This window comes from Durio zibethinus, chromosome 13 (assembly GCF_047325235.1).
Source record: "Durio zibethinus cultivar Kanyao isolate XHJ-2024 chromosome 13, ASM4732523v1, whole genome shotgun sequence".
NCBI lineage: Eukaryota > Viridiplantae > Streptophyta > Magnoliopsida > Malvales > Malvaceae > Durio > Durio zibethinus.
Window position 1 is genome coordinate 17,466,760 of NC_143174.1, and position 11,782 is coordinate 17,478,541.

The window sequence follows — 11,782 nt, forward strand, 5'->3', positions numbered from 1 at the left end:
AATTTGATGCAGATTTCTTGCAAATGGCCAAGTATCTAGAATAGGTAGCTAATATATTACCAATCTCTACGAAAGATGAAAATGTGTGATGTGTGTAGACTATCATGATTTAAATAGGACTAGCCCAAAAGATAACTTTCATTTACCTCATATTACCGTACTGGTGGACAACATGGTTAAGAATTCAATATTCTCTTTATGGATGGGTTCTCAAGGTATAACCAAATAAAGATGGCCAAAGATGACATGGAAAAAATCACTTTCATGATCATGTGAAGAACTTTTTGCTACAAGGTCATGCCTTTTGGGTTAAAGAATGCTGGGGTAACATATTATAGAGCCATGGTGACGCTCTTCCATGACATGATGCACAAAGAGATTGAGGTGTATGTAGATGATATGATTGTAAAATCTTAAAAAAATAAAGATTATGTCACCAACCTCAAAAAGCTATTTGAAAGGTTAAAAAAATTTTAACTCAAGTTAAACCCAGCCAAGTGCACCTTCGAGGTAAAGTCAAAAAAATTGCTAGGCTTTTGTGGTCAGTGAAAGAGGGATTGAAGTTGATCCAGATAAAATACGGGCCATTCAAAATTTGTCACCTCCAAGTACACCAAAAAAAGTTTAAGGTTTTTTGAAGAGATTGAACTACATTTCATGGTTCATATATCAGCTTACTTATAAATGTGATCTCATTTTTAAGCTTCTCCGTAAGAATAATCCTAGAGAATGGAATGAGGAGTGTCAAATGACTTTTGATAAAATTAAGCAATATGTATCAAACCCTTTAGTATTGATGTCACATGTTCTAGAGAGATCCTTAATTTTATATCTAATGATGTGCAAAAGTTTAATAGGATGTGTACTGGAGCAGTAAAATGAATCTAGCAAAAAAAAAAGCTATTTATTACTTAAATAAGAAATTCATAGCATATGAGTCCAAGTCTTCTTTTTTAGAGAAAATGTATTGTACATTAGCTTGGACTGCCAAAAAACTCAAACAATACATGCTCTATCATACCATTTTGCTTATAGTAAAACTAAATCCAATCAAATACATCTTTGAGAAGCTTTCTATGTCTAGGATAATTGCTAGGTGGTAAGTAATACTCTCAAAGTATGATATCATATATGTAAGTCGAAAAGTAGTAAAAAAGAATGCTATAATCAAGTTTTTCGTAAATCATGCTATCGAGTATTATGAACCAATGAGATTAGAGTTTTTCGATGAAGATCTGATGATTGTTTCCCAATTAGAGAAGGAAAAACATGAAGAGAAGTGTTGAAAAATGTATTTTAATGAAGCCACTAATGCTTTAGAACATGGGATTGGATTAATCTTGATTTCTCTTAAAGAACAATACTACCCTATAATAGCAAGATTGAATTTCAACTACACAAATAACATCGTTGAATATGAGGCATGTGTCATGGGTTTACAAGCTGCTATGATAGAAAAGTTAAAGCATTAAAAGTGTTTGAGACTCAGCTCTAGTTATTTATCAATTGAAAGAAGAATGAGAGACGAGAGATTCGAAACTCATTTCATATCATAAGTATATTTTAAAGTTGATCAAACAATTTGAAGATATCCAGTTTGATCATTTACTTCAAGAAGAGAATCTGATTATCGATGTCTTGGTTACTTTAGCTATAATGATCCGAATTAGTGATAATACTAGCATTCAACCTATCAAGCTAGATGTCAAAGATATGCCAACTCACAGCTCTAATGTGGAAGAGGAAAAGGATGGGAAGCTTTAGTATTATGATATTTTACAGTACATTAAGAACCAGCAATACCCAGTCTAGGTAACTGAGAATGATAAAAGAGTCATCCGAAGACTAGCTATGAGTTTTTTCTTGGATAGAGATATTTTGTATAAAAAGAGCCATGATCAAGTATTGTTTAGATATGTAAATAAGGCTAAGGTAAAAAAAATCACTGAAGAGGTGCATGATGAAATATGTGAGGGCACATTCCAATAGATATATGATGGTAAAATAGATCATGAGAGTAGAGTACTATTGATTGACAATGAAGAGCGATTGCATTGACTATGCTCAAAAATGTCATAAATGTCATATCAATGCTAATAAGATCTATGCTCTACCATCTACTTTACATGTTTTGGCACCACCCTAGTCGTTCTCGATGTGAGGCATGAACGTCATTGATCCTATTACCCCAAAATATTCTAATGGGCATAGATTTATTTTCATGATGATAGATTACTTCACAAAATGGGTGGAGGTAGCATCATTTGAAAATGTAACATGATTTATAGTCTATAAGTTCATAAAAAGAGAGATCATTTACAGATATAAATTTTTAAAGAGAATCATTTCAGACAATATCAAGAATCTGAATAGCAAGATGATACAAAAAAATATATGCCTAATATAAAATCAAGTATCATAATTCGGTGCCATATCATCCGAAAATAAATAGGGCAGTTGAGGTAGCTAATAAGAATATAAAAATAATCCTTAAGAAGATGACCGAGACCTATAAAGATTGGCATGAAAAACTATCATTTGCATTACATGCATATCAAACATTGGTGCGTACCTCTATTGGGACAATCTCATTTTTTTTGGTTTATGAGATGGAAGCTATACTACCAGTGGAAGTAGAAATCTCATTCATGAGGGTTCTAAAAGAAGTTAAACTGAAAGAAGCTGAATAGATTCGAGAGCACTATGTGCAGTTAAATCTCATTGAGGAAAAAAGATTGATAGCGTTGTGCCATGGTTAGCTATATCAAAGAAGAATGATAAGGGCTCATGATAAAAAGGTTAGACCTTATTGTTTTTGAGAAAAAAAGTTGGTCTTGAAAAAAATTCTCTTAAGTCAACACAATAATAGAGGAAAGTAGACTCCAAATTAAAAAAAGGTCATATGTCGTGAAATGAGCTTTCTCAAGTAGAGCATTAATATTAGCTGAAAAGGATGGAAATGATCTACCTTATCTTATAAATTCTGATGCTGTGAAAAAGTACTATGCTTGAAAAAAATTAAAAAAAAGGAAGACTCAAGTCGAAAACCTCGAGATGGTGATTTGAGTCAAAATGAGGTTTATCTAAGTTGAAAACCTGAAAAGAAAACTTAGATAAGGTGAATATAGCATCACATATAGAATTTTATTGGCAAGGAGGCTAGCATGTTATGAGGGGCTCTAAGTTGTTAAGTGCATTGGGTGGTTGAATTTTTTAAAAAAAACTTCAAGATATGTTATCATGATTGTCCGATTGTTTATTTTTAGGCATCATCTCTCCATACCCATTTTTGTAATTTTTTCTTTTTTCAGTAGCCAAAGTTTGCTATCATTTTTGCTAATAAAAGATATTCCACTTCATTCTTTGTGTTTCTCTTTTTGTTAAGTATTTCCTAGCTATTCCTATTCTTTTCTCTTTAATACCTTACAATGGAATAAATGTGTGAATATGTTCTTACTTTTTGAAATTGAAATAATAATTGATAAATGAATAATAGCATGAAAGATTTCTACATTACATTGGAATTTGAGAGTGATAAAGGCAAATTTGAAATGTTTAGCTCCTGATAAGGACATTGAATTTGAAAAGAAATTTTTTACAAAGAGAATATGAGAATTAAATGAGAAAGATGATTAAGAGTTACGTTAATTTGGTCTTTGAAGATTAAAGGGTTTGGAGCCCAAGAAAAGAGCTTGAGAAACTTGAGTACCATAATTGAATGAGAATTAATTGTCTAGCATTTACATAGAATGTATTGCATTTCTAAACGTCTAGCGCATAGCATGTGCTGCATGTGAAAAGATCTTGTGCATAAGTTTATGAAGCAAGGATATTCTAAGATCCCATATAGAGAAGACAATCATGAAGACTTTTCAATGTAAGAGTTTCAAATTCTCGTTTGAAAAGAAGCTTATGAGGTAAGATTCTAATTCTTGAAAGAGGATATTTTTCAGCATTATGAATGATTTGTAATACCTCCGAACATAATCTCATAAAACTTCTTCAAACATAATTTATGACTTTTTTTATTAGAGGAGCTTTGTTTATTTTTTCTAAAATTATTGAGCCTCTGATTAGAAGAGCTTTGTTTATTTTTTCCAAAGTCGTTGAGCCTCTTATTAGAGGAGCTTTGTTTATTTTTTCAAATTCGTTAAGCCTTTGATTAGAGGAGTTTTGTTTATTTTTCCAAAATCGTTGAGCCTCTGATTAGAGGAGCTTGGTTTATTTTTTTCAAAATCGTTGAGCCTCTGATTATAAGAGCTTTGTTTATTTTTCAAAAGTCGTTGAGCCTTAGTTTAGAGGAGTTTTGTTTATTCTCCAAAAATTATGAACCTCTGCTTAGAAGAGTTTTAGGTAATTTAGCAAATTTGGATGTCTGATTAAGAAGTGAATGTGTTAGCAAAAGCAGAGTGTCTATGTCTTGGCACAATTCTTGTTGTACAAAAAAATGCAAAGAGAGATAACTGTAGACACACAATTTGGTCCAGGCCAGGATCAATTAGACCTGGCCCAATATGGTCAGTTAAGCCCAAGGATTGGTTTTAATTAAATAGTTATTTATTTATTATGTTATTTATTTTATTTTATTTTATTTTATTAGATTTTATATGTTTTTGATTAATTTTTGTTTGATATCAGGAGATAATGATAAAGATTAGAATAATTAAAAATAATAAAAAATAAGAATAAATCCTGCCATGAATAAGGCTGGTAGAGTTATAGGTGAATTTATCCAACATAAGATAGATTCAATGATTAATTTGATAATCCAGAAACCTAATCAAAAAAAGAATTCATATTAGTCAGGAACTCTAAGATTGATCCTTATAAATACCCATTGATCAAAAGAGAACACATAAAAAGCAGAAGGACATAAAACAAAAGCAAAAAAAAAAAAAAATGTTTAGAAGAGCAGAGGCGGTTCTAGAATTTTTAAAAATTTTTTTCAAATTTTTGGGTTTTTTTTTTTGGAAATTTTTTGGAAATTTTATCATATTTCGATCAATTTTTTTACGCCGTTTAAATTTTTTGACAAGATTCCGTCAAACTTTCCAGTTTCTGAAAAGTTTCTTAGTTTTCGGTGTCACACTCCAGAAACCATTGAACATTTTGATGAACTTTCGGTGACCCTACCCAGATTTCGATGACAATCCCAGAATCAGGTGAAGGATTCGATCGGTGTTCTTGAATCTTAGAGAGAGAGGGAGAGAAATAAAGGAAAAAGAGAGAAGGGAGAGGAGAAATCTATAAAAAGATCGAATTCAACTTTATATACCTTGTCAACACGACATTATTTTGGCGTTAAGAAACCCCTAGGATCTGCGCGTTTCTATTCCGATCGACCCGACCTGAAGCATTGACCCACTTTTGACCCGTCTTCAACTTTTGACTCAAGTCGAGTCGAGCCACAAGTCATGCCCCGAGTAACGCCGTTCCAACCTTTTTCTGTGTTTGTAGCCAAGCCGTCCCTAGCAGCTCTTGCTGAGCCTTTTTTGGTATTTTTAAAAAAAAATTTAGTATTTTATTTATGTGTTTTTTTTTTTATTTTTGCATGATTAAATTTAAGAAAAAATATAAAAAGTAAAAAAATAAAATTTTGAAAATAAATAATAATTATCCAATGATGGATTTATAGAAATTTCAAATGGTAAATTTTTGTAGAATCTCTAGGTGAGGAATTTTATCTAAATTTATCCAAAACGGTGGATAATTTAGATAAAGTTTCAACAACAATAATTAATATTTATTTTCAAACAAAAAATAATAAAAATATAAAAATATAATTTTTTTGGAATTAAATATAAATTACCCAAAGATGAAATTCTTGAAATTTTCAAATGGTAAATTTTTAAGAAATCTTTAGGTGAAAAATTTTATCTAAATTTATCACAAATGGTGAAATAATTTAAGTAAAATTTTAATAAAAGTAATTATATTCTTTTCCAAACAAAAATTTAGGTTGAAAATATTTGATAATTATCCAATGATGAGATTCTTAGAAATTTCAAATGGTAAATTTCTAAAAAATCTCTATGTGAGAAATTTTCTTTAAATTTATCCCAAATGGTGGAACAATTTAAATGAAATTTCAATGAAAATAATTGTCATATTATTTCTTTCCAAAAACAAAAGGGAAATAAAAAGAATTTCTAAATAGGTCCAAATTGTGAAAATTTTAAAAATTCAAAAGGAGAAAATATTTTTAATTTAGCTCAAATTATGAAATAATTAGATATATTTTCGACAAAAAAAGAATAATAATTAAGATTTTCAACAATGGAGCCTTTTCAAAAAAAATAAATGGGATTCTTGAACACTCTTGAGGTGATAAAATATTTTAAGAGTTTTACCAGATTGATGAAAGAATCTTATAAATTATTTTCAATATTTAACATAAAAATTAGAAACTATTATAATCAAAACCCTATGATAAATTTAAAATAATGTAGTACAATCATTTGGATGGATATGTAAGGGTGCTATAATATTTTTTTACATGTAATCAAACTCTCGAATTCTGTTTTAGTTTGTAAAATCGAATTTATTTTTTTAGAGACCTTTAGTCAAATTTAAGAGCTCCTTAAAATAATAAATTTTTTAAATAATCAATCATACTTAAATAAAAAAATTAATGATAACTTTTTAATTTATTAAATTTAACTATAAATTTATGAATCTATATATATTACATAATATTGTCACTTTTTCATCACGAGAGACGCATATTCTTTTGAGGCAAGAATTGTCTTTCATTGGGAATTACGTATGTAAACTAAACATTGTAATTGAGGAATTTGGTTTAACTTACTTTCTTCCCATCTCCCATCTCCCTTCCCCCGCCACCCCCCCCCCCCCCCTTTTTTTTTTTTTTGTCCTGGTAATTCTCGGGCAGTGATGAGTGATGCCATGCGCCTTTGATGACACAACGGAGAAGTGACACGCGAAAAGCATAGTAGGGGTAATCTATAATTTTACCTCCTTTCGTCAAGACAGGTTGTTGATGAATGGTGAGTTGATGATCAACCCTCTCGCTACGCTTATAACTCCTTGAAAAATGAGTAGAATCTCGGACCTTGACGCAAGGGCAGTGGAAGTGGTTTTTTTTTTTTTTTTTTTAATATGCTTCGAAATAATCGCTTGCTCACTATAAATTATCCCCCCTTCTTTAACTGTGTATTCCGTCTAATTTAATCGTTACATTTATTAGAAACTAATGTGTAATAACATTCATGTACAGAGTTGGTTAGCCAGATGGGAACTTGACGGTTGGCACTTGGCATGTGAAGTGATTCTTCCGCTAAAGCCAAACGCTGCAAATTGGCCAATATGAAAAAGCACGTTGACCTACTATCACCAAGCATTTCCAGTGAATTATTTTACTTTAAAATGGTGGATTTTTAATTTTATATGTGCCTCAGCTTAGTTTAAATGCTTGCCCAAGTTCATTAATCCATTTCAGATATTTCCCCAATTTTTTAAAGTTCATTCACTCCATTTTCCAAGTGAGGCCTGATGTTTTAAAATAACTGGACCATTTCATTTGTGGCCATTATAACTTCTAACCATATTCTTTAGAGTCAATAACTGGACCATTTCATCTGTGGTAATTATAACTTCTAACTATATTCTTTGGAGTCCTTTTCTCTGCGCCGCTCTGCTTGCATCACTCCAATACTCCAACTAAGTTTTCCATTTTTTGCGGGCCCATACGCATTTGACATTGCTGCCTATCTACCAAGTTCTTGGTCACCCTAATGAAATGATGAAAACGGTTAAAAGCTTTTAATTAATAAAGAACAATAAAAAAATAAAAAAAATTATAATATATAAATTAGTAATATTTTATAAGAAAATACAAGAATTGACAAGCGTACATAACTCAATAAAATATTACCGCTGCCCAGTAAAAATCATGCAATTTAAAAGGCTAGAAGCAATGTGACCTTTAACTATTCAAGGTACAACTTTCTTCAACAACTCGAGCGTCTGTCAAAAGTCGACACGACACGACTTTCTTCATCCACTCCCTCGCATCAGCCTGTCAATTCACCTTCCCAAAATTCGCCACCGCTACAGGCGCCCTCCTCCAGTTCCTTCAGCGGCTCCACCACTGACCCAACCTGTCCCTCACCAAGTTCCATAAATAAAAAACAGAGAAACAGAGAGAGGTCTTGAGCATAGGTTGAAAATGGGGTGTGGGAATGTCTTCTACACCTTAATCATAACTTTCTCAGTAGCGCTAATCACCTACAACATCCTCATCTCATCCAATGCTCCTCTAAAGCAAGAGCTTCCAGGCCCTTCAAGATCATCAATTGTTGATCCCATAATCAAGATGCCAGTAGAAAGATCAAGAAGATATGGGTCAGCTGAAAAGAAGAGGCTGTTTCACACGGCTGTGACAGCTTCAGATTCAGTTTACAACACTTGGCAGTGTCGAGTTATGTACTACTGGTTCAAGCAGTTTAAGGATGGACCAAATTCAAATATGGGTGGGTTCACTAGGATCTTGCACTCTGGTAAACCTGACAAGTACATGGATGAGATTCCCACTTTCATTGCTCAGCCTTTACCAGCTGGAATGGATCAGGTATTTCTTTTTTCTTTTGAGTTGCTTACTTCATATTTCAATTATGCCGAAAATGGAAACTACTTTGATTAGACTACAATAAGTTGAGTATTATTCAATTTTAAACGATAACTTCCAATTTGTACTTTTCCTAAAAGGGTATAAAATGAGGGAATTTGTATCAGGTTACTTTCTGTTGAATGTATTTATAAATTTCTGTTATTCCGGTTGAGCATGAATTGAGAAGTATTTCAACCTCTATATTGCAGAAGAAAAAAACCAATACAACAGCTGTTTTCTTGATATCCAACTTTATAATTGGTATTCTGAGCTTTTGACTAGATCATTTGACTAAAACTGACGTAAAATTTTAAGTTTTTTAAGGCTCATGATTCTTATTTCTGTCTATGTACTTCTTTCTGTACTTTTATGTTAATCACAGGGTTATATAGTCCTCAACAGACCTTGGGCATTTGTGCAGTGGCTCCAACAAGCAGACATAAAAGAAGAGTATGAGATTCCTGTTTTCCTTATTTCCATCTTGATTCAATTTGTCTCCTTGTTTGGTTGATTTTATATATCCCATTTTCACTATGTATCCAGTTACATATTGATGGCTGAGCCTGACCATATTATTGTCAAGCCTATACCAAACTTAGCGAAAGAAGAGCTTGGAGTTGCATTTCCTTTCTTTTATATAGAACCTAAAAAGTACGAGTCAGTTCTGAGAAAGTTCTTCCCTGAGGACAAGGGTCCAATAACCAATATCGACCCGATAGGAAATTCTCCGGTCATTGTTGGGAAGGTAAGCAGTTTGGTGTTGCTTAGTTACTATAGCAGCAATCTCTTTTGGTTTTGCCTTCTCTTGATCTTTTTTTGAACATTATTTAGGTTTCTCTTAAAAAAATTGCTCCAACTTGGATGAATGTCTCATTGGCAATGAAGGAAGATCCTGAAGCAGATAAAGCTTTTGGTTGGGTGCTTGAAATGTGAGTTTTATCCAATTTACTCCATACTTTTACCATGTTGCTTAGGTGTTGGCATTGACTTTGTTTTCTTGTTTCATGATTGTAGGTATGCTTATGCTATTTCCTCTGCCTTGCATGGTGTTGGTAACATCTTGTACAAAGATTTCATGATCCAGGTTTGATGAGACTGTCATTCATTCTTTCCCATAATATCTTCTTCACACAATACAAGATGCCAACTGTATACTCCTGATAATTTTAGGCATTTTCAACCATTTACTACTGTCAAATTTCCTGCCAAAACTCTGGGGATGAGCCTTTTAGTTTAGGACCCACATCTGGTATGCTTCTAAGAGCAAGCCAAGTTGAATGCTAGTATAAGCATTATTGTTATTTGCTAGCCAAACAGATTGGACTTTTGCAATTTGTCTATGTTGTTTAATCATAATTTATAGTAGTTAAGTCAATAATAACTTTTCTCCCTCTTCATAGTCATGTTTATGATGTTCCTGAATTCTGATTAGTTTGAGAAAAAGGCTGCATAATCTCATGCCACTCCACACTCTCTAGCCTCAAAACAATAAACTATCTTTTAGTTTTTAAAATGATGTGAAATGTGAATTTTCATTATGCCAATTATTTCCTGAATTCTCTTTGCTAACGGTTGCCTGTTTTATGACATTTATCAGCCTCCTTGGGATACAGAAATCGGTAACAAGTTCATTATTCATTACACATATGGGTGTGACTATGATTTGAAGGTAATCTATTGTACAGAAATCTCAATCATTTATTTGGAGGAAAATGCCTCTAAGTTCTGAAAATTTTAATTATGACCTATCATATCTGTTTCTGAGTTAGAAGACTAAGATGTCTTCTTTTGCTTATATTGGGAAACTTTCTGCCCCTATTTCAGGGTAGGTTAACCTATGGAAAGATTGGAGAATGGAGGTTTGATAAAAGATCTTTTGATAGTGTAGCACCACCAAGAAGCCTTCCCCTGCCACCTCCTGGTGTTCCACAAAGTGTGGTACGTTTTAAAGTGTATCCTTCTATAGCACGCATGCAAAGCAAAAGTGGAACATCCTTTACAAATGCGAAACTGTAGTTGGCCTATGCATTAAGATTTTGGTTCTTGGGAGTAAAATCGTGGTTACCATGTTAACTCCTTGTTCCTCCTACTTTGTTGGATGTTCTTATCAAACACATTGAGTTTGACGCAGGTAACACTGGTGAAAATGATAAATGAAGCCACGTCAAACATTCCAAATTGGGGGTCATAGAAGAAGAAAAAAGGGGTTGACTGCAACTGCAAGATGCTGGATGAAAAAGCTTCATTCAGTCGTCATACACATTTGGATGGGAAAAAAGAAGGGAAGAGGGTGTGCGGGGGTGTTGGGTTTATTCATGTTTATTCTGCTAGTTAAAATTGGGACATAACCTGATGAACTATGATGAGCAGAGGGAGAAAAAACTAAAATTATATATAGGTGGTCAGTCTGATCCCAAAATGTTTGTTGCTCTTCAAATTAACAAAAGCATATTATTGTTTGATGACGTTTTTTGTTTTTGATAAGAACTGGCGTTCTCAGTGATTTCTCTTCTTTGATTATTTAAAGAAAAATGAAGGCAAACTCTGCAAGTTGTAAGAAAAGATACGTATTCTTTTGCTTATCGTGGGGAAATTTCTGATATGCTTTCAAAAGAGCTTAACCTACGGAAAGAATGTTGAGTGGAGGTTTGGTAGTTTGTTGGTTTCATTAATTGAAACTTACGGCTAATCAAAAAATTTTCTTTGGTCGTGATTTAAGAATAGGATAAGAAATTATAATTTTTGAGATTTGGTTGTGGTTTAAGAATAAGTAGTTATAATTGCTAAGATTTGAATTGTAGATTTCTTGAATGTCAAATGTTCTTTATGTCACTTTCCTAAGTTGATTATGAGAAAGCTAAATGGTAGGATTTTTTTATTTCATATTTTCAAGCTTTTTCCTGAGATGTTGTGGGTTCAGTTGAATTTTTTTTTTAGCAGTTGGAACATTTCTTCATCCATGGATGACCTTTTTTTTTTTCCCTTTCCATCTTTCCTAAATACTTCTCCAAAAGGAGATGAGTTGAAAATTTTTCATTTTGTATGTTAAATTTTCAATATAATTGTATTGTAGTTATTTTTAGGTTAAATATTTAATTTATGATGTAACGTTTGAATGTTTTCTCAATAAAAGATATCATTTTTTTGTTTAAT

The 11,782-nt window shown here is 32.3% G+C and overlaps 1 protein-coding gene across 1 annotated transcript; it reads left to right on the forward strand.

Moving 5' to 3' along the window:
• Positions 1–8,173: 8,173 nt before the first annotated feature.
• Positions 8,174–11,132, forward strand: LOC111304065 (hydroxyproline O-arabinosyltransferase 1-like). Its single transcript, XM_022900580.2, has 8 exons — positions 8,174–8,590; positions 9,012–9,079; positions 9,173–9,374; positions 9,461–9,558; positions 9,644–9,713; positions 10,227–10,298; positions 10,454–10,567; positions 10,761–11,132. Exons 1-8 carry the CDS (start codon positions 8,189–8,191, stop codon positions 10,818–10,820), a joined length of 1,086 nt encoding a protein of 361 aa, XP_022756315.1. The 5' UTR covers positions 8,174–8,188; the 3' UTR covers positions 10,821–11,132.
• The last annotated feature ends 650 nt before the right edge of the window (positions 11,133–11,782 follow it).